The following is a 26888-nucleotide window of genomic DNA, read 5'->3' as shown; positions in this document are numbered from 1 at the left end:
GGCCTCTGGCCTCTGTAGCCCATTTACAGATCATTTCATAGGGTGATTTTATTTTTTTCAAATCTTGTCCTAAGTTCAATGAAGATTCTTGTTTTACATTTTCCAGGTTACTGACTTCCAGCTCAGGCAGGTGGGGAACAACTGAATTGTAGTGGCTGCTATTTTTTGTGCAGGTATTGATCTACAGGCCGTCAAGGAGTCCAAATGGAAAATCCCAAAGCCCTTAAGAGACTATAAAAAGAAGAGATTGGCTGAAAAATCATATTTTTGTGAGTTCAAGGGAGTTGTAGGGTTGGTCTGGGTAGCTACGCAAACAAGTACCAACTTTTTTTTTTTTTTTCTTATTTTTATCTCAGCAAAGATGATGGGAACAAGTACCAACTTTTAAGTTCAGAGAGCTCATTCTTTCTGCCTCCTTTCAGCTCTGCCTCCGCAGCTGGCTGATTTTAATATACGAAGCTCCCTGTGAGCCTGCAGCCTATTGACTTCCACAATCCCAGACTGTCTCGGCACCCAAGCCTTAGTGTTCTGTCTGGAGTCTAGGTCAGGTTCTTAGGTGAAGGGGTAGGGTGGGGGCGGGCAGGACGCAGGTGCACCCCCGTAGTCCCGGATGTGACCCACACCTCTGGGAATGGGATCCGGAGTCACTGATTAGGCCTCCCTCGCGGTTTTCTGTTCAGGTCTCTGTGCTCATCACCTGGATATGGGCGCCCTGGGTTTTTCTGGCCGCCTGCAGGGAGGGGCATGGCTCCCTCAGCAGAGACCAGAAGCGATCTCTGTGTTCCGCATTTTCCCTGTATCCTTCCTACGTCCTCTCCCCAGTGTCCTCTCTGCTTCCCAACCTCCCCAAACCGAGGACCCCCACAACCCGTCCCGGGCCCATTCCTGGCTGGTTGCTCGCACCCTAACTCAGGAGCCCAAATTTGGGGTGGGAGAGGAACCGCAGGTCTCAAGCCCGAAGGACCCAGGGCCGCGGCCCGGGACGCTGTGGGGTGGGGACACTCGCCGCCCCGCCCCCGCCCGCGTCCCGCCCCGCCCCCTCCCACGCACGTCACGTCCGGCCCGGCCTTCTCCTGCCGCTCTCCTCCCGCTGGCCGTTAGGGAGGCTCTGCACCTCAGCCGCCACCTCAGTCGACGCTCCCGCCGTCTCTTCCGCGTCTCCGCCGCCACCACCGCCGGGGGTATCCGGGGGTCGCTTACCGGGCTGGCCCCGCGCCACAGCCGTCGCTTTAACCTTCTGTCAGCGGCCGCCCCAGGAAGAGGATTCCCGGCCGCGGAGCCACTTGGGGCCTCAGTTCTCGCTGTCTTGCAGTCGCCGCGGGTCCTGGAGAAGTGGCCGCGGCCAGGGAACGGGGCTTCGTGGTTCCAACGGTAGGTAAACGGGCGGGTGCCCAGATCTGCGCATGCGCGGGTTGCAGGTCGCCGCGGACCTTCCCGTCCTGCTGCCCCCCCAGCGCCTCCTCCCACCCGCGCCTGCTCCCGGGTATTGCGTTTCGGGGTGTGGAGAACTCCAGCAGGTGGGGCGTTCCGTGGAGAGGGCCCCCCTTTTCTCTGGAGAAAGAGGAAGATGAAGCCGTGCCCCTGGCTGCTGGGGGGTGTGGCAGCCTTGGATTTGCAAAGGCTGCAATGCCTTGAGCGGGAGTGCCCCTCACCTCCCAGCCCCTCTAGAGATGGCGCGACACCCCATGTTTCTTTGCTGACCTCTCCTGCCCGCTGGCGCTGCGCCTCTTCCCCGCCCACTTCCGTCATGCTGGGCAGTGAAGTTGATGTAGAATTAAAAGGAGTGTGGTTTATTCTGGGCTCCATTGCGCCCCTTTTTAAGGTCACGTGAGATGAGTGGTTGCAGACTTCCTTAAATCGCTCCGAGAATATAGCCAAAATTGGGCTGTTGATGCACCGGGGCCTTGTCTAGAATGCACTCTGGATAGGCCAGGCTGGAGGGGGACAGTTTATACAGCATTTCACATGGCAACCTGGTTTCCTAGATGAGGTTGTAGGAACTGAAATCGGTTGGCACATTTGCGCAGTCGGAAACTGTTAAGCCCATTTTGTTTATAATCGGTTAAAACCAAACTGACTTTTAGAAAGACAGTGCATTATTTCATTTGGTTCCACGTTTCGCCTTCTGATCAGTGAAAAAGTTGGGCATTTACCTTATTCTGAAGGAGGTGATAGTCCAAAATGGTAGCCGGAATCGTTACCAGTAACGCAGACTATTAACATTAACTGGTGTGCACTTGTTTATAGAGACTGACATTAAAGGGTGGTTTTGAATTATTTGTCTTTATACAGCTGGGTAAGTGTGAGGCTGTTTTCAACCCTCCTTTTTGGGCAACCTTGAAATGTTTGTTGGCCTGGTTTCCTCACAGGTAGTGTGCATTTACTAAGTGCTTAATGGAATTGAACGAGTTGATACTTATTTGTATATCCATTGGGAGCCCCTTCTTACCTTTTTTTCTTTTTTTTTTTACTTGAGACAGAATTTCGCTCGGTAGCCCAGGCTGGAGTGCAGTGGCGCGATCTCGGTTTACTACAACCTCCGCCTCCCGGATTCAAGCGATTCTCCTGGCAACCTCCTGAGTAGCTGGGATTATAGGCGCTCGCCACCACGCCCGGCTAATTTTTGTATTTTTGGTAGAGACGGGGTTTCACCATGTTGGCCAGGCTGGTTTCGAACTTCTGACCTCAAGTGATCCGCCCGCCTCCGACTTCCAAAGTGCTGGGATTACAGGCGTGAGTCACTGTGCCTGGCGCCCTTCTTACTTTCTTAATCCATACTTTTTTTTAAATTGGAGTAATAATTTCTCCAATTTAATTTTATTGCCAATTTAGACACCTGGATATGCAGCTTAAGTTCTTGGAAAATGTAGAAGGGCATATTGCAGTGGCATAATTCGTTGGGTGGTGTAAATGTTAGTGTGTTGTTTTTATTGGAATGTCATCGTTTTAGGACAGAAAATGACTGAAATGAGTATATTGACTTGTCACTGTTACCCCACCAATAAAATAACTGCTTTTATAATCACTTATGAATAAGCTCACTCCATCTCTGCATAACTCCTCCATCATCGTATACAAATTTTAAATTTGGAGACTATGATAGTATAAATTTTTGTTTTTTTTTTTTTTTTTTTTTTTGAGACGGAGTCTCGCTCTGTTGCCTAGGCTGGAGTGCAGTGGCGCAGTCGGCTCACTGCAACCTCCACCTCCTAGGTTCAAGCGATTGTTCTGACTTAACTTCCTGAATAACTGGGACTACAGGTGCATGCCACCGTGCCCAACTAATTTTTGTATTTTTTGTAGAGATGGGGTTTTGCCATGTTGCCCAGGCTGGTCTCAAACTCCGTACCTCAGGTGATCTGTCTACTTCTGCCTCCCAAAATGCTGGGATTACAGGCGTGAGCCACCTGGCCCAGCCTTAGGTTCAAAAATTTTTTTTTTTTTTTTTGAGACGGAGTTTTGGTTTTGCTTCTGAGGTCAGAAGTTCCAGTCTGGAGTGCAGTGGCATGATCTCAGCTCACTGCAGCCTCTGCTTTCTGGTTTCAAATGATTCTCCTGCCTCAGCCTCCCAAGTAGCTGGGATTACAGGCACTTGCCACCATGCCTGGCTAATTTTTGTATTTTTAGTAGAGATGGGGTTTCACCATGTTGGCCAGGCTGGTCTTGAACTGTTGACCTAGTGATCCGCCTGCCTTGGCCACTGCCCCTAGCTTTTTTTTTTTTTTTCTTGAGATGGAGTTTTGCCCTTGTTGTCCAGGCTAGAGTGCAACAGGGTGATCTTGGCTCACTGCAACCTCTGCCTCCCGGGTTCAAGTGATTCTCCTGTCTTAGCCTTCCCAGTAGCTAAGATTACAGGCATGGGCCACCACACCTGGCTAATTTTGTTTTTTTAGTAGAGACGGAGTTTCTCCATGTTGGTCAGGCTGGTCTTGACCTCCAGACCACAGGTGATCTGCCCGCCTTGGCCTCCCAAAATGCTGGGATTACAGGAGTGAGCCACACCCAGCACGTTCAATTTTTTTGAGGAGTTACCTTACTGCAGAGCACCTGCACCATTTTATGTTCCCACTAGCAATGCACAGGGGTTCCAGTTTCTCCACATCCCTGCCAACAGTTATTGTTTGTTGGTTGGTTTGTTTGACAGCCTTTTTGGATTTTATTGTGTTTTTGATTTGCATTTCTCTGAAGGCTAGTGACAGATTTCTTATTGACCTTTGGTATATCTTCTTTAGAAAAATGTCTATTCAGACCCTTTGCCCGTTTTTGAATTGGGTTCTTTTTTTGTTGTTGAGTTGTGGGTGTAGCTATTCTTTTTGAATTTATTTTCTATACAAGTTAAAAGACCTAGCATTTCTGAAAATGAATACTTAATTTTTTTTTTTTTTTTTGAGACGGAGTTTCGCTCTTGTTACCCAGTGGCACGATCTCGGCTCACCGCAACCTCCATCTCCTGGGTTCAAGCAATTCTCCTGCCTCAGCCTCCCGAGTAGCTGGGACTACAGGCACACGCCACCGTGCCCAGCCAATTTTTGTATTTTTAGTAGAGATGGGGTTTTACCATGTTGACCAGGATGGTCTCGATCTCTTGACCTCGTGATCCACCCGTCTCGGCCTCCCAAAGTGCTGGGATTACAGGCGTGATCCACCGCGCCTGGCTTGATTTTTTAATATAATAGAAAATTTCTGTGTTACAGATAGATAAAGTTGTTAAAAGCTCACCTGACCAGGTATATTGGCGCACAGCTGTAGTCCTAGCTACTTGAGAGGCTGAGGGGAGAGGATAACCCAGGAGTTTGAGGCTAGCCTGGGCAACATAGTAAGACCTTGTCTCTAAAAGAAAGAAAAAAATTGAAAAAAAAAATCCTATTAAATTTAACAGTTCAATTGAGCAAAAAATGATACACAAGTTGGGCACCCTTCCCAACCCAAAATAGGTTCGGTGGGGGGGGTTGCCATGTGGTTGGATAATAATTATGGACAGAAAAAGGAAAGTGACATACAGAAAACAGAAATGAGGTACAGAAACAAACTGAATTGGTTACAGCTCAGCATTTGCCTTATCTGAACATGATTTGACAGTTGCCCACCTTTGAACAAAACTGTGATTGGTGTAAGAGTAGGCTACGGTCTGTTTACTCATCCAGTTAGGTTATAATTTACTAAGTATGAGCAACCTTTGGGCTGAATTTAAAATATATAAGGAAGCAAATAATATAAAACTGAATTTAGCACAGTGAAGAGGCTGCTTTTATATCTGACAAAGATTTTCAGTTATTTAGTGTTAATAGATCTCTATTTAGTTCTTGACTAGAAATATATTTGTACCAAGAACTTACTTCCATCATGTCAGTGTTACAAAGGTGCATGCATTAAGACTATCTTTTCATCAATGAATTCATTCTTTTTTTTTTTTTTTTGAGATGAGTCTCGCTCTGTTGCTCAGGGTGAGTGCAATGGCATGATCTTGGCTCACTGCAACCTCTGCCTCCCGAGTTCAAGCCATTCTCCTGCCTCAGCCTCCCGGGTATCTGGGATTGCAGGTGCCTGCCACCACGCCCAGCTAATTTTTGTATTTTTAGTAGAGACAGGGTTTCACCATGTTGGCCAGGGTGGTCTTGAACTCCTGACCTCAGATGATCTGCCCGCCTCAGCCTCCCAAAGTGCTGGAATTACAGGCATTAACTACCGCACCTGGCCTGTTTTTTTGTTTTTGTTTTTTTAATAGGGATGGAGTATCCTTGGCTCAAATGATCTTTCCACTTTAGCCTCCCAAGGTGCTGGGATTACAGGCATGAACCACCATACCAGGCTAATGAATATATTCTTATGAAGGAACTTTCCTTTGTTTATAAAGTGTTTTGTAACATGGCTAGGAGTAGAGGAGGGGGTTACTTGATGAAGAAAAGGAAAGTATGGTATGTATATTTGAACTTGATCACAGTTGGTATTTGCCAAGCCTGAGAAAGGCTAGGGGCTTCCTCAAAAGAGGCAGTAGGTTAATATGTGAGTAGCCAACTTTGATTCAAAATGGAAATAACGAAGGATATTTGGAATGGAATGTAATAAAGGCTGTTTTAATGTACGAACTCATTTCACACATTACACTAAATAGATATTAGTATTGAATTTACAAGCATAGCTTATTGTCAGCCTGCATGGTGGCTCACACCTGTAATCCCAACGCTTAGGGAGGCTGAGGCAGGTAGATTGCTTAAGTTCAGGACTGAGTTCCAGACCAGCCTGGGCCACATGGTGAAACTCTGTCTCTACAAAAACACAAAAATTAGCCAGGCATGGTGGTGCATGCCTATAGTCCCAGCCACTTGGGAGGCTGAGGTGGGAGGATCTTGACCACGGGAAGTTGAGGATGTGGTGAAGCCAAGATCATGCCACTGCACTCCTGCCTGGGCGATGGAGTAAGATCCTGCCTAAAAAAAACAAAAACAGGCCGGGCGTGGTGGCTCACGCCTGTAATCCCAGCACTTTGGGAGGCCGAGGCGGGCGATCACGAGGTCAAGAGATCGAGATCATCCTGGCATGGTGAAACCCTGTCTCTACTAAAAAGTACAAAAATTAGCTGGGCATGGTGGCGCACGCCTGTACTCCCAGCTACTCGGGAGGCTGAGGCAGGAGAATTGCTTGAATCTGGGAGGCGGAGGTTGCAGTGAGATGAGATTGCATCACTGCACTCCAGCCTGGCACCTGGCGACAGAGTAAGACTCTGTCTCAAAAAAAAAAAAAAAAAAAACAGAGAGTAACTCATTACCAGATTGACTTATTAATCAGATATTTGTTTAGTTCTTAAGTGCCAGAAATATATTGAGGAGCAAAACCCAAAGAGTCATGTGGCCAATGGTTGCATAACTATAAATTTAGTAGAAATCATTGAACACTTGAACCTGGTGAATTTTATAGTATGTAAATTAATAAACCTATTTTTTAAAAAACCCACCCATGGACTTTAGGGAGCTTATGCTCTGTTGGTAGAAACAGTCATTAAGCAAACACAGATTGAATATATAATAAAACTTGTGGTGGGCCAGGCTCACAGTGGCTCACGCCTGTAATCCCAGCACTTTGGGAGGCCAAGGCTGGAGGATTCCTTGAACTTGGGATCCTTTGAGACCAGCCTGGGCAACATAGGGAGACTCTATCTCTACAAAAAATTTAAAAAAAAAATTTAAAAAGCCAGGCATGGTGGCATGCTCCTGTAGTCCCAGCTACTCAGCAGGCTGAGGCGGGAGGATTGCTTGAGTCCAGGAGTTTGAGGCTGCAGTGAGGTATGATCATGCCACTGCATTTCAGCCTGGGGGACAGAGTGAGACCCTGTCTCAAAAAACAAAACACAAACCTGTGATAAATGTTTTGGAGCCAAGGAATGATGCTCCCTAGATAAATAAATAGGTAAGACCATTAGATTGAGTGGGTTGGAGAAAGCCTCTCCAAGAATGGAGACTTGAACTGATGATAGGAAAGAGGAAGCATGGGAGAGTGTTCAGGTCAGTGAAGTAGCAAGTATAAAAGCCCTAGGTTGAGGAAAATGTGGTAGGCGGACAAGATAATTTAATGACATTTACTAGATTTCTACTGGAGAAGGAAATACTGCAAGTCTTTTATGTCAGGTAATTACTTAGCTTCTAGTGTATATTTTCTTTTCTTTGTATATATAACATATAAAGATTCTTATTTCTAGCTTTGGTTTTAAACAGTTTTCAGAGAGAGCAATGTCTGTGAAGTTTCTATTATTGCCCTTTTCAGGAGCAGAATAGAAAAAGTTCAATTTTGTTTACCTATTCTTAAAAATATTTCTCTTACTTTTTGCTTTTGTGTGTCAAGCTGCTGCTTTTTAGAGTTGAAAAGTAAAAGTAAAAAAAAAACCCTGAAAACTGCTTGTTAATTATAACATTGATTAACAGAAAACTGCTTGCTGAATGTCATTTTGCATTGGGGTGAGCAGGGAGGCGGGAGAGGTTCTCTATGGTCCTAATTTGGAGCAAACACTGGTCACATTGGATTTAGTGTCTGGGAAGGTGTAAAGGAGCTCAAATTTTGGATTAGGTACGATGAGAGTTTTTTTTAATAGCAAAAGCAGACCACATTATGATTGGTTGTAGAATCACTTTCAAACTATTAACTCATAAAATATTTTTCTATTGAGAGAAAATATTCTAGTAGTATTTTAACAGGGATCTTTGGCCAGCAACTGCAAAGTATTTAAGTGCTTTATGAATTACCCTTGCTGTAGCTTCATATATTTCAGTGACTTTTTTTTATTATTTTATTTATTTTTATTTATTTTTTTTATTTTTTTAAGATGGGGTTTCACCATGTTGTTCAGGCTGGTCTTGAACTCCTGACCTCAGGTGATCCGCCCTCCTTGGCCTCCAAAGTGTTTGGATTACAGGCGTGAGCCGCTATGCCCGGCCTCAGTGACATTTTAAACAAAATTTTCAGTGAGAATTGTAGTTTTTGCCTAGAAGAAACATCCACCTGTAAGATAGTAGACTTAGAGTTCTAGTTACTAATTCGGTAACCTTGAACCAGTTTCTTCAGCTCTCTGATCTTTGTTTTCTCTTCTGAGAAAAGGAAGGGAAATCCATCCTCCTCATTTCACAGGATGGTTGGAAGATTCAGTTGGAGAGTGAACTGGAAAATACACTGGAAATGGTAGCATCAGTTTCAGTATTGGAGTTCTGCTGTTTAGTGTTCTACTGGGGAAACAAAAATGAATTCTTTGGTGTTTTTTTTTTTTTTTCTTTTTTTTTTGAGACGGAGTTTCGCTCTGTCAACCAGGTTTGAGTGCAGTGGCACAGTCTTGGCTCACTGCAACCTCTGCTTTCCAGGTTCAAGTGATTCTCCTGCCTCAGCTTCCCAAGTAGCTGAAATTACAGGTGTGTGCCACCATGCCCAGCTATTTTTTTTTGTTTTTTTTTTGAGACAGGGTCTTGCTCTGTTGCCCAGGCTGGAGTGAAGTGGTGTGATCTTGGCTCACTGCAACCTCCGCCTCCTAGGCTCAAGTGCTTTCTACTGCCTCAGCCTCCCAAGTAGCTAGGACTACAGGGGCATGTCACCATGCCTGGCTAATTTTTGTGTTTTTGGTAGAGATGGGGTTTCACCATGTTGGCCAGGCTGGTCTCAAACTCCTGACCTCAGGTGATCCGCCTGCCTTGGCCTCCCAGAGTGCTGGGATTACAGGCGTGAGCCACTGCACCTGGCCTAATTTTTGTATTTTTAGTAGAGACGGAGTTTCATCATGTTGGCCAGGCTGATCTCAAATTCCTGACCTCAGGTGATCCACCTACCTGGGCCTCCCAAAGTGTTGTGATTGCAGGCGTGAGCCACCGCAGTTGGCCCTTATTTTGCATATATTATAGTCAAATTTCACAATCTAGTGGGGAAGATATACAACAGAAAGTTTAATCACTGCTTTTTTCTTCATGTACCAGCTTCCCTTTTTTTCAGTTTTTATACAAGTCTGTGCAAAAGGGAAATATTTTAATCTCAGGGGACCTATTTGGCTAGAACAAGTTGTAGAATTACTCTTAATATCCCTTACCTGAAAAAAATGAAGTGTATTGTAGTTTTGTGTTAACAAGCTATAAGAAATGATAAGCTATTCTTTTTACTCTTATGAGTCTGGTAGGCCTTACCTGTACATGTTTTCAGTAGAGAAAAGGTGAAAGGTTACTGGAATAGAGGAGTCTTAAAGAATCAAAATTTATCAAAATTGAGATGATATGCACACACAACTGACTAGAATATGCATTCTCTAATACATATATATGCTTTTTCAGATATTTTATGTATTTGAGATGGAATCTTGCTCTATTACCCAGCTTGGAGTGCAGTGGTGCAATCTTGGCTCACTGCAGCCTTTACCTCCTGAATTCAAGGGATTCTCTTCCCTCAGCCTCCTAAATAGCTGGAACTACAGGTGTGAGCCACCACACCTGGCTAATTTTTTTTGTATTTTTAGTAGAGACTGGTTTCACCATGCTGGCCAGGCTGGTCTCAAACTCCTGACCTCAAATGATCCACCCATCTAGGCCTCCCAAAGTGCTGGGATTACAGGTATAAGCCACTATGCCTGGCCTTTTTCAGATATTTTATGTCATCTAAGTTGTAGTGTTTTTTAGAAAGCATCCATCATTGTGCTGATACTTTGGGGAAGAGCTAATTTAGCAAATATTCCCCTTAACTTAATAGAAAATCATGCAAATTAGTGGACCAGTGACTTTGGAGTGCCAAGGAGACCATGAGGTATCTGCTTTTAGTTTCCAAGATTAGTTGAAGAAACTTCCCCAAAGGATGACCTTGTGAAATAGCTGCCAGTAGTCAGTTCTAGAGTTGTACATCAGTGTTTAAAAAACAGAAAAGGGTGGTAGAGGGATGTTTCATCCTACTTATGAAGGAGTGAGGAAAGGTGACACTTTAAATGCTTGTCTCATGAGTAAAGAGTTAGCTTGTAATGTGCTAGAGCAAGATGGCTGCCAACAGGTTTTCTTCCCCAAATACACTCCAAAGTCACTGGTCCACTAATTTGCATGATTTTCTATTAAATCAAAATGAGTATCTGCTAAATTAGCTCTTCCCCAACTATTAGCACAATGATGGACCCTTTCTAAAAGACATTGCAATTTAAATGATTTATTCGTGGAGGGGAATTCGGATTAGATTTTAGAATCAGATCAGTTAGAAAGATAGATGAGAGGATTTAGGGATTTTTATACATTTATGTGACTTTGTTCCTTTTGTTCTGATTTGAATAGCTTGACATCATGATTGGAGGTTATAAGATAATTGATTGTGGCCATGAAACCCTTTTGGGAGTTTCTCAAAACTAGCCAAGCTGTTTACCAATAGATTACCTCCAGGAGTAACCAATTTTTATTTGAATACTTTGAGTAAGAGAATAATAACGAACCATCTGTGGTTGAAATGTGTTATGTATAGTGATTGTAACCTGTGAAGTATATGTGCTGTATCTAGTACTATAATTTGACAACTGTAGTCCTACAAAATACGCTTGATTCCATTTCCTTCTTTTTTTCTTTTTCTCCATGAAGGCCTAGCTTGATTCCATTTTCATTGTGATTTTGTGGAATCACCATGGAGGATCATTCCTTCAAGTAACATGTTAAAGTGCACATAGATGAACAAATTCTTAGGAATAGGTATAGTAATATTTCCCACATTGTTGTAAGAAATAGCTTATACTCCTTTTTTGGTTTTATTTTTTAAGGCAGTGAAATTCCCAACCTTTTGAGCAATAGAGCCCTCTTTAAAAACTTTCTAGTCCTGAATTCTGTATTAGCTATACTTTGTATCTGATAAATTACTTAATGTCAAAGCCAGTATGAACTTAGTAACAGATTTAAGTGATTTGGTGTTTTCCTGATTGTGTTAGTCGAATCTCAGGCTGCTTTAAAGAACTGTCCGAGACTGAGTAATTTTCAAAGAAAAGAGGTTTAATTGTTTCACAGTTCTGCATTGCTGGGGAGGCCCCAGGAAACTTATAACCATAGTGGAAGGGGAAGCAGGCCCATCTTACATGGCAGCAGGCAAGAGAGTCTGTGTAGGAAGTGAAGGGGGAAGAGCCTCTTGTAAAACTGTCAGATTTCCTGAGAACTCACTGTCACAGAACAGCATGGGGGAACTGCCCCCATGATCCAATCACTTCCTTCCCTTTACACATGGGGATTACAATTCTAGATGAGATCTTGGTGGGGACACAGAGCCAAACCATATTACTGATCAGAGTAGCGTCTAGGAACATTTGATAGATAAGTTAATGCGCTATTAAGACATTTGTTCAGCTTTTCTGTTAAATATCTCAGACAAAGTATGCTTTAGTCAGTTTCTCAGGCCAGGAGAGAACCACTAATTTAGCATATTTGCAACTTTTGTAGTATCATCCTTGTTCAGTTAGAATGAAATAAGTATCTTTTGCTTTGGTGAATTATTTGGAGCCCTGGCTAGTAAGAAGCTGAATGTCTAGATCAGGGATAAATTAGTTAGTTTATTTACTTATTTATTTGAGATGGAGTCTTGCTGCATTGCCCAGGCTGGAGTGCAGTGGCTCGATCTTAGCTCACTACAACCTCCACCTTCCAGGTTCAAGCGATTCTTCTGCCTCAGCCTCCTGAGTAGCTGGGATTACAGGCATGCACTACCATGCCCAGCTAATTTTGTATTTTTAGTAGAGTCGAGGTTTCTCCATGTTGGTCAGGCTGTTGTTCTCCATCTCCTGACCTCAGGTGATCCACCTGCCTCAGCCTCCCAAAGTTCTGCGATTACAGGCATGAGCCACTGTACCCAGTCAGTTTATTTTATTTTAATTTTGGTTGAATGATGTCAAATATAGCAATAGTCTACAGATTTACAAATCTCTGTCATCTTTATTGAGATCCAGCTTCCTGCTGGCTTTTCTGTCTTTGTATACCAGTGATATAGGGATATATTTATGTAGTTTTTTGGCTTTAACAAATAGTGAGGTAGCTTTTTTAAACCTTTCTATGTGAATTGTATCCTATTTTGTCAAAGCATTTTGGGCAAAAGTGAGTTTTATTGTTCCTTCCTATTCTATTTGAAGGTAGAACTTTTTTACATGAAAGTGGCACTTTTTCTTGACACATTTTTTTGAGTTCTGTTGCCCAGGCTGAGTGCAGTGGTGCAGTTACAGCTCACTACAGCCCCAAACTCCTAGGCTTTAGAAATACTCCCGTCTCAGCCTCCCAAGTAGCTGGGACTATGGGTGTGCACCACCAGACTCAGATATATATATATTTTTTTGAGATGAAGTCTTGCTCTGTTGCTCAGGCTGGACGGCAATGATGTGATCTTGGCTCACTGCAACCTCTGACCCCTGGGTTCAAACAATTCTCCTGACTCAGCCTCCTGAGTAGCTGGGAGTACAGGCATTTGCCACCATGCTCAGCTAATTTTTGTATTTTTAGTAGAGATGGGGTTTCACCATGTTGGCCAGGCTGATCTTGAACTGATCTCAGGTAATCCACCCGTCTTGGCCTCCCACAATGCTGGGATTACAGGCGTGAGTCACCACTCCTGGCCTTTTTTTTTTTTTTTTTTCTTTTTTTTTAAAAGAGATGGAGTCTTGCTGTGTTCAGGCTGATCTCGAACTCCTGGGCTCAAGGGATCTGCCCACCTTGGCCTCCCAAAATGCTGGGATCACAGGTGTGAGCCGCTGCACCAGCCTGTTTTCTTGTGAGTGGGAAAAGTGTATTTAAAAAATGTCATGCTATGATGAAAAGTTTGATATTAAATAATTTATCTTTTAAAGTGATGCCATGCCTTCCTTGTGTAAAAAAATTATTTTTAAGACAGGGTCCCTCTCTGTCGCCCAGGCTGGGGTTCAGTGGCATGATCACAGCTCACTGGAAGCCTCTACCTCCCTGGGCTCCGGTGATCCTTCCACCTCAGCCTCCTGGGGCTGGGACTATAGGTGCATGCCATCATGCCCAGCTAATTTTTGTATTTTTTGTAGAGACAGGGTTTTGCCACGTTGCCCAGGCTGGTCTTGAACCCCTGAGCTTGAGTGATCCTCCCACCTCGGCCTCCCAAAGTGCTGGGATTACAGGTATGCGCCACCATGCCTGGCCTCTTTTTCATTTTTTCAGCTTTATTGAAGTATAATTTATATACAACAGCATTATAATGTCTTGTTCAATACATTTTAATAAATGTATTCATTTGTAACTTCCACTGCCGCAATTATGACATAGAACATTTCCATCACCTCAGAAGTTTCTGGGTTTCAGTTTTCTCATCAGTAAAATGGATATAATGGAAGTATTTGCCTCCTTAGGGTTATTGTAAGGATTAAATGAGTTGATATGTTTAAAGCTCTTGAAATAGTCCCTGGGATATTGTAAGAGCTCAGCAAATGCTGTCTGCTGTTATCATCTATAGTACTGATATTGGTGCTCTACCCCTTTTTAAAGGCCCCTCATTACTAATTTTAGTAGATGTTTAAAGTGTAAAGATTCTATGCTGTTAAGAAAGGTGTGTTTCATTTGTTAAAAATCAGTTGATTGTAGATGCTATTTTGGTTAATATAGCTCTGTAGTATGTTTGCAAGTTGGCTAGTGTGATGCCTCCAGCTCTTCATTTTCTTCAGGATTGCTTGCGTTAATCAAGGTTTTTATGCTTCTGTAAAAAATTTAGGATTGTTCTATTTCTGTGAAAAATGTCATTGGAATTTTGATCGGGAGTGCGTTGAATCCGTAGACCACTTTGGATTGTATGGATATTTCAACAATATTAAATTTTTCAGCCCATGGAGGAGAAAAGGGGTGTGTTTGCTACTACAGTGTATGTATATATGTGTATATGTAAATGAAATTGAATGGAGTGCAAAAGTACTTCGAGTCCTAGTAGAACTTAGTTTGATAGGTGGTATATGTAGGTACACTTTCTTGAATGTCATCCAATTTTATCGATAATTGATATTTTATTGCATTGTTTCTGGGCTGGGAGTAGTGGCCCGTGCCTGTTATCCCAGTGATTTAGGAGGCTGAGGTGGGAAGTTTGCTTGAGCCCAGCAGTTTGAGGCTGCAGTGAGCCATTATTGGGCCACTGTACTCCAGCCTGGGCAACAGAGTGAGACCTTGACTCAAAAAAAAAAAATTTCTTTGTAATCACTGTTATCTCATGGTGAGTTATATGATGTAAAATTCAACATAATTTCCTATTCCTTGTCAATAACACCATGCTAGGCAACTGTCACTTGTATTTAAAATAATTTTGCTGTTTGGGGCAGGGAGTTGTGGCCCACGCCTGTAATGCTGAAGTGGGAAGATCACCTGAGGTCAGGAGTTCGATACTAGCCTGACCAACATGGTGAAACCCCCCCTCTCTACCAAAAAATACAAAAATTAGCCGGGCGTGGTGGCATGTGCCTGCAGTCTCTGCTACTCGGGTGGCTGAGGCACAAAAATTGCCCGATCCCAAGAGACAGAGGTTGCAGTGAGCTGAGATCATGCCACTGCACTCCAGCCTGGGTGACAGAGTAAGACTCTGTCGCAAAAAAAAAAAACAAAAACTATATATATACACACACACACACACATAAAATTTTGCTGTTTGGATTTATAACAGTATGGCTTTGGAAATACTTGTTATTTTGAAAGTCTACACATTGTATTCTCTTGTGTCAGTCCTTTTATTTAACTGCTTTTTTTGCATTTTATTCATTCTATCTGCTAGGACATTTTATTGGTTCTCTTTGGGATATTTTTGTATGTGCCTGCTGCTGTTTTCCTTTTTTTTTTTTTTTTTTAAAGAATGTAATATTGTAGTTTAGCTGTTGCATTCATTTTCTAGGACTTTCACAACAAATTACTACAAATTAGATGGCTCTAAAATAATAGGAAGTTTTCTGTCACATTTCAGGAGGCTAGAAGCCCAAAAGGAACTGTACACAAGGCAGATTCTAGGGGAGAATCCTTTCTTGCCTCTTCCAGCTTCTGGTGATTCCTGGCATTTCTTGGCTTCTGGAAGCTTAACTCCAGTTTCTACCTCTGTCACATGCTCTTCTTCCTCTACGTGTGTGTGTATATATCTTGTCCTTTTCTTATAAGGACAGGATTCATTGGATTTCGGGCCTGCTGTAAATCTAGGATGATTTTCTCTTGAGATCCTTAACTAATACACCTGCAAAGACCTTATTTTCAGATAAATTCACAATATGAGGTTCTGGGGGGACATGAGGCTTGGGGGCACACTATTCAACCCACCACAGATGTGAAGGGAGTATTTACATGTTTTAAGCTCTGAAAAGGGATAGGAAACAGGACTAAATAATGTCAACTACTTTGCAATTTGCAGAAATGTTACCTTGGGCCACTCTCCAGTCTGAGAGTTCTCAGCAATGTGTTCTAGATAGAAGTCCCAAGTGAAAGACTAACTGCTAGGGCGTGGAGCATAGGCCTACCCTCTGGAAGTAACTGTTAGCAAGCTAGAAATAAGTGACCTAAAATGTGTATAAGACTATGAGGCCAAGCATGGTGGATCATGCCTGTAATCTCAGCACTTTGGGAGGCTGAGGTGAGTGGATCACCTGAGCCCAGGAGTTCAAGACCAGCCTAGGCAATGTGGTGAAACCTCATTTCTACAAAAAATACAAAAATTAGCTGGATGTGGTGGCGCATGCCTGTAGTCCTAGCTACTCTAGAGTCTGAGGTGGGAGGATCACATAGGCCTGGGAAGGTTGAGGCTACAGTGAGTGAGCTGTCATCTTGCCACTGCACTCCAGCCTGTCTCAAAAAAAGAAGCAGACTGGCTAGTTTCAGCACCATAATATGACATTCTATTATACTATAAATTGTGATAATTTACATGGAAAGATAGTATAGTGATTAAGAGCATAAGGACTTTGAGAATCACATTCTCTGGTTTCATATTCTGTCTCTGACCCTTATTATATGCGTGCTCTGTGGATAAATTGATGTGCCTCTGCAATGTCTGATTAAAGTAAGGGTTAAAGAAGACCTTAATACATGTAAAGTCCATGGAACTGCTTGGCATATAATAACTGCTCATTTAATGTTTGCTGCTGCTATATCCATCATTCTCAGGAGAAAGAGAAAATCGTCGTCAGAAAGATTTATACCTTTGATTGTTTTCCTAGCAGTGAGGGTAAATTTTTACTGATGAATTCATAGATTCCTACCCAGCCTTACCTTAGGAAAATATGCTTTCAGATTGTCTAGTTAGAGGTTGGGGGCAGTAGAGGACATGAGAATGAGATAACAGGTTCCTGGCTAGGAGCAGTGACTCAAGCCTGTAATCCCAACACTTTGTAATCCCAGCAAGGTGGGAGGATTGCTTGAGGCCAGGAGTTTGAGACCAGCCTGGGCAACATGAGACTTCCTCTCTACTAAAAATAAAGCTGGGTGTGGTGGTGTGTGCTTGTTGGCCCAGCAATTTGGGAGGCTGAGGCGGGGGATCACTTGGGTCTAGGAGTTTGAGGCTGTAGTGAACTATAATTGCACGCCAGCCTGGGTGACAGAGTGAGACCCTGTCTCAAAAATAAAAAAAATAAAAAAAGGAAACAGGTTATTGGTTTCATTAACAAGGCATTCTAAACACTGAGTAGCCATTTTAGTGATATATAGAACTTGCTCCCTGGCAAACTTTTATAGTACATCTAGCAAATCCACCTTTATGTCCTGAGGGTATCAGCTTGACTTTTAATGTAAGTCTGTTAAATACCTTATCTTTGAAGTTCTCTAAACAATCTAATTTTGAAGTTGTTTTCAAATGAATAGATAGGTAGATAACCACATGTTTTAGCAGGCATTTCAGGATGTTTTGCAAGTAATCATTTACTAGAAGATTTGTTGTAGGAATGTGGTTTTCCTTCCCCTTAGTTTGTAATGTTTCTCCTGGAGGTGTATGTTACTAATAACACTTCTTTGAAAAACCACACTGATTGATACTACTCTTGTTTACCTGAAGCTTGTTGGGTAGAGTCCTGCAGTGTAGTTTCCTGAACTTATTAAAAGCTTTGTAAATAGATTACTAGAATTCATAGAGGATAATGATACCATTAGAATTCACAGAGGATGATGAGACCAAGTATTAAACATTTTGCCAGACAAGTTCTTCTCTCTCTCCCCAGCCTAATTGCTGGTCTTTTAGCATTATCCAAAGAAGAGAGGAGACTGGTTCTCTATCTACTATATACATATGTTTTCTCAGTTAAACTTAACAACAGTACAGGTATTATATTATTTTTTGAGACAGGATCTCACTTTGTTGCCCAGGCTGGAGTGCAGTGGTGCAATCACAACTCATTGCAGCCTCTACCTCCTGGCAGAAATGATCCTCCCACCTTGGCCTCCCAAAGTGCTGGGATTATAGCCATGAGCCAGTGCACCTGGCCTGTACAGGTAGTTTCTTATTTTATGTAAAGAAATCTAGGCTCAGAGACATGGAAGTTATTCACTGTCATGTATCTACAAAATGGTGGAGTTAGTATTTGAATCTAAACCTTTCTGGGTCTGTTCTTTTTGTTTTGTTTTGTTTTTGTTTTTGAGACAGAGTTTTGCTCGTTACCCAGGCTGGAGTGCAATGGCACGATCTCAGCTCACCGCACCCTCCACCTCCTGGGTTCAAGCAATTCTCCTGCCTCAGCCTCCCAAATAGCTGAAACTACAGGTACGTGCCACCATGCCCAGCTAATTTTTGCATTTTTAGTAGAGACGGGGTTTCACCATGTTGACCAGGATGGTCTCGGTCTCTTAACCTCGTGATGCACCTGCCTCGGCCTCCCAAAGTGCTGGGATTATAGGCGTGAGCCACCGCGCCCTGCCCGGGTCTGTTCTTTTTGCTCCTTTCCAACATATGCTATTGCTTCTCTAAATTAGGGAGCTCAGACAACCACTATGTTGTATATAAAGAAAAGAAGAAAGTACTTAAGTACAGTACCAAGCTTAAATTATGTCTTTGATTGTTTGATCTTTTGAAAATACTTCCATGTTTAGTTCTGAGTATATGAGGAAATGAGGAAGGAATGGGATGGGGTAGGGTGTGTGCACACAGTTGAGGAAAATGGGTTATTTGAATGGTGTAGTCCTTGAAGATATGTCCTGTTACATATCCTCCTTTGCAATTCGTTTATTTATTTATCTTCAGCAGAAAGATTCTTCTCCAGTTTTCTGTCATCATCTGAAACCTTTTCAAGGTTTTGCCTTTAGGTTACAGATAGGTTTTTCAGGCAGAAGAATACCTTTCAGTATAGTTAACCTCTTAAGGGGACTTTACTGCTGCCACTATTAATAGTCTCTTCTGACAGTTAAAGATGTTGTAGGAAATTGAAATAATTGTTTTTGTCTTGTAGATTAACTGCTGAAGTACTGATCGAGTTCTGCATTTCTTCAATGAGGAACTACAGGCTGATCTTCTGCCATAATCTCAAACAGCCATAAATGACAAAGGAATGCTTGCTCAGTGAGGGTAGCTGGTGCAGAAGCCATTTTTTAAACTTAGGTATTTAAGTACTGAAAGGTAAGTTTTCAAAATGGTAACTGTCATGCTCTATAAATCCATAGAGATTTTGGAACTTGCCCCCTGTAGCTACTATCTGATTTAACTTGAGGTTTTGTAGTTCTTAGCTGGCACCAGATACATTGAGGAATGGATGTTGCTTGTCTGAGACTATGTAAATGTATGGCATTTTGCTGTCCCTAAGTTAATTTTTTCTTTTCCTTTAAGTTGGCTGCATTGTTTCCTAGTCATGTTGTGACACTCTACCAGTGGGTGTACATTTGATCCAGTGGACCTTATTTTTGTAAACTTAAGAATTTTAGTAGACTTATCTTTGTGATTTACTGTCCTTCTCTGTCCTTCTCTTGCAGTGAGAAAGAAATTGTTTATCTTGGGTGATGGAAAAAAGACCAGCTGGTGTCATTTTGTTCATTATCAACCTTTGAGTTTTTCTTTCTTTTACAAATACTCTTTTCCTACATAAAGTAATAAATATACTGTGTTTATTTTAGAAAACAAATTTTTCTTGGGATTACTTGTTCTCTGATGTGTCAGATACTGGAAATGGCCATCTGAGACATTGTTTTCTCCCACTTCTTTACTGATCACAATTCCTACAAAATTAGGGCAAGTAACTATTTCTTCTGAACTGGATGGCTCTGACAATTTTTCTTTTGGATAATCATGAAATAACAGTGTTGAAGCTGGGCACAGTGGTTCGTGCCTGTAATCCCAGCACTTTGGGAGGCCAAGGTGGGCGGATCACCTGAGGTTGGGAGTTCAAGACCAGCTTGGGCAACATGGTGAAACCCCATCTCTACTAAAAATACAAAATAAGCCGGGCATGGTGGCGCATGCCTGTAATCCCAGCTACATGGGAGGCTGAGGCAGGAGAATTGCTTGAACCCAGGAGGCGGAGGTTGCAGTGAGCCGAGGTGGCACCACTGCACTCCAGCCTGGGCAAAAGGAATCTGTCTCAAAAAAACGAATAGCAGTGTTGATAAAAGGACATCTCTTATTAAAAGTTGATGTCCAGACTTGAAAAATTTCTTTTTTATAAAAATGTATTATAGCTGCTCTGTCATGTAGAAATAAGAACTTGTTAATCTTGTTCTTATTAGCCCATCATTTATAAAAAGTGGTTATTAGGTCATCACTTTTTTTTTTTTTTGAGACGGAGTTTCGCTCTTGTTACCCAGGCTGGAGTGCAATGGCGCGATCTCGGCTCACTGCAACCTCCACCTCCTGGGTTCAGGCAATTCTCCTGCCTCAGCCTCCTGAGTAGCTGGGATTACAGGCACGCGCCACCGTGCCCAGCTAATTTTTTGTATTTTTGGTAGAGGTGGGGTTTCACCATGTTGACCAGGATGGTCTCGATCTCATGACCTCGTGATCCACCCGCCTCCGCCTCCCAAAGTGCTGGGATTACAGGCGTGAGCCACCACGCCCGGCCTAGGTCATCACTTTTTAAAAAGGATTCTCTCCTGTTTGGGTTTATGAGGGGTTAGATGAACTTTACATGGCACAGTCCAGAATGGGTTTGGATTTACCTGTGTCATTAATAGGCTTGTTCAGTAAAGGTTTTCTTGAAGCCAGTTTTGCTCCTTAGTTTGTCTTTGGGACAATGTCTCTTGCTAAATCTTGGATGATTAACTTTGCTATTGTTGATAAGTATGCAAGCACTAAAGGGAGCATTCAGCACTAACTGTTCGTAATAGGGAATATGTTTAGGTAATTATACTGAACTTCATCTGTAGAACACACTATGGGCCTGATAACTGGAACATACTTAAATAGATGAGAACACATTCAGGTGTAAAGCATTTTTCTTTAATGTATCTAGTCATATTGCCACCTGTTAATCATTATAGTCTTTTTTTTTTTGTCTTTTGTTTGGCAGAAAAGACAGCTTTGATTTCTGGCTGCAAAAAAGATATGAGGAAGAGCTCCTCCCCTTCCTTGAGTAACTGCAACTCCGTTCTTGCTAACAAAATATTTGGAATTCCACTTGATGAGCTGCAGCAGGGAGGACATCCAGACAATGAGGTTCCATTCATAGTCCGCCACGTTGTGGACTATATTGAGGAACATGGTATACATTTCCTTACTTTGAGGGCTAGCTTTTGTTTTAATAAACACAACTTACCCTTTTTGACCTTGGATTTTTAATTTTTTGTTTTTTTAGTATGGAAAGTCCAAAACATAGGAAAAACTAGGAATTCTTTTTAATGTTTTAGTGTGATTTTTACTTAAATTCATATACTTGGAAATGACAGTTGCCCAGCCTAGAACAAGTTTTAGTGGGGGTGATAGAAATATTTTTAATGGATATAAGGGGTGGGATAAAATAGAATATCCCTCAGAACAGAGATAATATGTTTCTAGATGTATAATTTGAAGGTTTTTAGTCAAGTCGTGGGAGCCAAGAAAGGCTTTCCCAAAGCACGAGTATTTTAAGTTAATTGGAGAATGAATATATGTGGTCAAGCAGTTGACATTGCAGCGCATTTAATGATTGTCTTGAACTAACGTAGGAGGTCTGGAGCAACAAGGACTTTTTCAAGTCAATGGAAATGCTGAGACAGTGGAGTGGCTTCGGCAGAGATACGACAGCGGAGAAGAGGTGGATTTGGTTAAGGAAGCAGATGTTCCCTCAGCTATTAGCCTTCTTAGATTTTTTCTTCAAGAACTTCCTGAACCTGTTATCCCTGACAGTTTACATATTCACTTGATGCAGCTTTCTCAAGGTAACATAATGTAATACTTATCGGTACGTCATTTATTGTTAATTTCACGGTCTTTACCTTTTAGAAATCTTGACATGTAAGCAGTAAGTATAGTATTTTAGATATTAATTTGTTATTTTCTCATTTTTGGGAAATACAGCTTTTTGGGGCTGTATGATCTTGTCAAGGGAAATGCAACTTCCTGGATCCCTCTAGTACCATTTACTTTTTGTGATTGGTCTTATTAGCTTAAGATACAGGGTGAAGAGGAAAAGGAAGAGACAAGAACAAGGAGTAGGAGGGTCATCAAAAAAAAAAAGAAAATTGTGTAAGGTAACGTGTGTGGTGGCATAATGTCCTATAGTAGCCAAAGGCGTTGCTTAGTGGTGATACTACTAATATTAGGGTTACTTATCCCTGGTTTGGTAGAATTTCCTAGCAAAAAAGCAAGAAGACAACTTTGATTCTAGGCTTGGAATATACCTAAAGCTTGTTCTTGGACACTTACCTAAAGGAAATGAATATCAAATTGAACATCAGACTCTAAGCCAAAGAAACAAACAAAGATTTATCTTTGTTGGGTTTTTTTGGTGGTGACTAAATGTAATTTAGCTAGAGTGGAATAGGAACAGGAAAAATAATGGTACAGGCAGCAGAAAGGTAAAAGAACCAAGAAGTGATGAAAGGCTTCTGTTCCTAGAGCCAAATGGTATTCATGTGTATGTAATAGAGGGACATGCTTCATTATATAGGAAAATGTATAAAGTTGGCATATAACATTATATATTTCTTGAATTTTAAAATTACCTTTTCAGGCTTTTTTGGTATTATGGAGTTCAATTATTTTTGAATCAGGGCTTCTAAAGCAATTCAGTTATGCTAAGAATTATAACTACTTCCTTTATACCTATCCCTGTCACAGCTGGGCATTTTATAATATGTTTATATATCCTTAAGTATTATGTTGTCAGAGAAAGTGTATTTTCTTTTGAAAGTGTTTATCCATCTTTTTCTTAAATTTTAAACTCCTATGAGCCTATATTAGGTGTCTCTGATTTGTATATAAAGGTCAATGCAAGACGTTCTGTGACCCTCTTACACAAGTTTTCTGTGCAGCTAAATCATAAGGCTCACTTTGAACTTGACCTGATTCACTTCTGTTCTTTTACTCTATAACGTGGATCAAAAAACAGGTTTTAAAACAAAATGTTATTAGTAAGGCTATCCTTTTTTCAAAGTATCACTTTAATTTTTCTCCCCCCAAATATTACATTTTTTTTGTTTTGAATTTTTGAATCCATTTTATTCTTACAGGAATTTTTCAAATGTTAATATTGAAACACCTAATAAGCATTTTGCTTTTTTTTTATTTTTAAAATTATTTTTATTTTTTTTTGAGGTGAGTTTTACTCTTGTTGCCTGGGCTGGAGTGCAGTGGTGCATCTTGGCTCACTGCAACCTCCGCCTCCCAGGTTCAATTGATTCTCCTGCCTCAGCCTCCTGAGTAGCTGGGATTACAGGCATGCACCACCACACCCAGCCAGTTTTTGTATTTTTAGTAGAGATAGGGTTTTTCCATGTGGGTCAGGCTGGTCTCGAACTCCTGACCTCAGGTGATCCACCCACCTTGGCCTCCCAAAGTGCTAGGATTACAGGTATGAGTCATTGTGCCTGGCCTTTTTTATTTTTATTTTTTGAGGTGGAATCTTGCTCTGTCACCCAGGCTGGAGTTCAGTGGTGCCATCTCAGCTCACTGGAACCTTTGCCTCCCAGGGTCAAGTGATTCTTCTGCCTCAGCCTCCCGAGTAGCTGGGACTACAGGCACCACCATGCCCGGCTAATTTTTGTGTGTTTTAGTGGAGATGGGGTTTCACCATATTCACCAGGCTGGTCTTGAACTCCTGACCTCGTGATCCACCTGCTTCGGCCTCCCAAAGTGCTGGGATTACAGGCGTGAGCCATCGTGCCCAGCCTGCATTTTGCATTTATTAAATATGAACGGAAATTGATATGGTAAAATTTTTTTGAGGCTTTTTAAATAACTCTAGAGCCATTCTCTTTATAGTGATAGGTTTACATGTTTCCTCTGTTAGCTGAATTGCAGACCTATATTTAAAGTTGCAAGAGTCAGATAATCTTTCAGTCCTGAATGAAAATTTTTAAATTGATAATTGGAATAAGATTTAATGGAAGCAAAGTCATTGACTCACTAATTGTATCTATCAGAAACTATTTATTTTTCACTAGGATCATAATTTCAATTGGTTTTCATTTATTTATTTGTTGTTGTTTTTTGTTTTTGAAATGGTCTTGCTGTGTTGCCCAGGCTGGAGTGCAGTGGTGTGTTCCTAGCTCACTACAGACTTGATATCCAGGGCTCAGTGATCCTCCCACCTCAGCCTCCTGAGTAGCTGGGACTACAGCCACGTACCACCATCGCTGGCTAATTTTTAAAATTTTTTATTTTTTGTAGAGACAAGATCTTGCTATGTTGCCCAGGCAGGTCTTGAACTCCCTAGCTCAAGCGATCCTGTCTCAGCTTCCCAAAGCACTGGGATTACAGGTGTGAGCCATTGTATCTGGCCTCATTTTCATTTAAAATTATGATGATACCATCTACTATGTTGACATTCATGGAATTACAGCACATATATTATTAATTATTCTTATGTTAACATTCAGTTGTGAAGGAATTTAAGATATGCAAAAATGCTTATGGTTCATAAGTGCTTTCATGTTTAATACGAGAAATCCAGTGTTGTCTTTTATTTTCCACTTATACATACATAATCATTAGCGTGTGTATGTATGCACATGTACTTATATATACACCCATTTCTTTAATAGCTATGCAGCTAGATATGGTAGTATTTGAGGTGATATTTGCATTTATGTTGTAATATCATCTGTTTTTTCATTTTTTAGTCATTCTTTTGGGAAGGTGTCTAGATCTCTGAACATCAAAGATTCCTTTCTTCTTCTTCTTCTTCTTTTTTTTTTTTTTAATAGAGATTGGGTTTCACCATATTGGTCAGGCTGGTCTCAAACTCCAAACCTCAGGTGATCTGCCCACCTTGGCCTCCCAAAGTGCTGGGATTACAGGCATGAGCCACCTCGCCTGGCCTTTCTTCCCTTCATTTATTGTAGATAATTTTGTTTGTTTCTTTTATTTTTTGAGACAGAGTCTTGCTCTGTTACCCAGGCTGGAGTGCAGTGGTATAGTCTTGGCCCCCTGCAACCTCTGCCTCCCAGGTTCAAGTGATTCTTGTGCTTCAGCTTCCTCAGTGGCTGGAACTACAGGCATGTGCCACCATACCTGGCTAATGTTTGTGTTTTTAGTAGAGATGGGATTTTACCATGTTGGCCAGGCTGGTCTCGATTTCCTGACCTCAAGTAATCCACCCACCTTGGCCTCCCAGAGTGCTGGGATTACAGGCATGAGCCACAGCACCCAGCTGTAGATAAATAATATGATATTATTTTAATGTTCACAAATACATGACAGAGTTACTGCTTTTAAGATCATGGAGGAAGCCTTGTTGCAGTTGTATTTCAGCTTTTGTTTTTAAAAAGTGGTTTCATTTTTCTGTGGTAGCAGGACAGTGCATTCACTGGTGTGGTTAAACCTTGTATTTAGACTAGGGTTTCACAGCCTGGGTACTGTTGATTTTGGGCTGCATAATTTTTTGTGATGGGGGGTTGTATACTCTAGGATGTTTAGCAGCATCCCTGACCTCTACCAAAGACACTGTCTTCCTCAAAGTAATGACAACCATTCGTTGTCAAATGTTGACAATTCCTGGTTTAGACCATAATGGTTAGTCCAATGGCTTATACATTGTGTTTTTGTAGAAAACATAGCTAGCAGTTTTGTGGATTAGTTAGAACATTTCCAAAAAATGTTACAGTACTTGAAGGAATTGTTAGGGGAAACTTCCCATACATTATTTTTTCTGGATATGATTTAACTAGAAAGTAGACTCCAAAGGAAAGAAATTTAAGTAAGTATGTATATATTTAATGTATTTTGAAATGCTTCTCTGCCTTATTTGAAGACTTTAGAAACAGGCCTGTATAGGTATAAATGTGTAGTAGAAATGTACCCAAACAACTTTGGATAATGTGGCTAGTATTTCAAACAAAAACAGTATTGCCCACAAGCTTATCACCTCGTCAAGTCAAATGGTGTAGTAAGTTCAACATCTTTTTTCAGATATTATGCATTTATTTAGTGAATTCAGCTAATGTTTATTGAACATCTGCTATATGCTAGGCATTGCTCTAGATCAGCAGTCCCCAACTTTTTTGACAGCAGGGATGGGTTTTGTGGAAGACAGTTTTTCCACTGATGGGAAGGGGGAAGGGTTTTGGGATGAAACTATTTCAACTCAGATCGTTAGGCATTACATTCTCATAAAGAATGTACAACCTAGTTCCCTTGCATACACAGTTCACAGTAGCATTCTTGCTCCTATGAGAATCTGACTCGCTGCTTACCTCCTGCTGTGTGGCCCAGTTCCTAACAGGCCACAGACGGGTCCGCAGCCCTGGTTGGGGACCCTTGCTCCAGATGCTGAGAATTCAGCACTGAAAAAAACTAGATGAAAATATCTGCCTCCTGGTTGGGCATGGTGGTTCATGCCTGTAATCCTAGCACTTTAGGAGGCTGAGGCGGGAGGATCGCTTTGGCCTAGAAGTTCTAGACCAGGCTGGGCAACATAGGGAGACCCTGTCTCTACAAAAACTTCAAAAATTAGCCAGATGTGGTGGCATTTGCTTGTGGTTCTAGCTACTTAGGAGGTTGATGTGGGATGATTGTTTGTGCCTGGGAGGTTGAGGCTATAGTGAGCCTCCGTGATCATGCCACTGCACCCTACCCTGGAGCAACAGCCTGTCTCAAAGAAAAAAAAATTTCTGCCTTAACAGAACTAAAATGCTATAGGGGATAAGGGAAGATAGATAAATAGATGATACAAATAAACCAATGGGTGGGTATGCTAGATAATAAGTGCCACAGAGCTGGAGACAATGTTAGGTGGAATTTGTCAGTGTTGATATCTTCATTATATTGATAATATTAACTGCTTGCATTTTTAATATGTGATTATCTGAAATAATCCTTTTCTGTTGAATGTTTAGGTTGTTAAAATTTCC

At 41.6% G+C, this 26888-nt stretch overlaps 1 protein-coding gene across 5 annotated transcripts in view; it reads left to right on the top strand.

The window, feature by feature from the left end:
* Positions 1–1075: 1075 nt before the first annotated feature.
* Positions 1076–26888, top strand: part of FAM13B (family with sequence similarity 13 member B) — a 102299-nt gene continuing 76486 nt past the window's right edge. For 2 of the 5 annotated variants that reach the window (XM_012434498.2, XM_012434694.2), the window contains exons 1-4: positions 1076–1371; positions 18863–19029; positions 20909–21100; positions 21543–21755. In XM_012434498.2, coding sequence (XP_012289921.1) covers positions 20944–21100; positions 21543–21755 — 370 coding nt within the window. In that variant the 5' untranslated portion in view covers positions 1076–1371; positions 18863–19029; positions 20909–20943. The remainder of the gene's footprint in view (positions 1372–18862; positions 19030–20908; positions 21101–21542; positions 21756–26888) is intronic. The other 3 variants (XM_064366358.1, XM_012434785.2, XR_001104594.2) reach the window with 2 other exon arrangements.

The sequence above is a fragment of the Aotus nancymaae genome, unplaced genomic scaffold (assembly GCF_030222135.1).
Source record: "Aotus nancymaae isolate 86718 unplaced genomic scaffold, 86718_ANA_hifiasm-v0.15.2.pri h1tg000064l_1, whole genome shotgun sequence".
NCBI classification, from domain to species: Eukaryota; Metazoa; Chordata; class Mammalia; order Primates; family Aotidae; genus Aotus; species Aotus nancymaae.
Note: the sequence above shows the minus strand (reverse complement) of the source record. Positions and strands in the feature narration are given on the sequence as shown.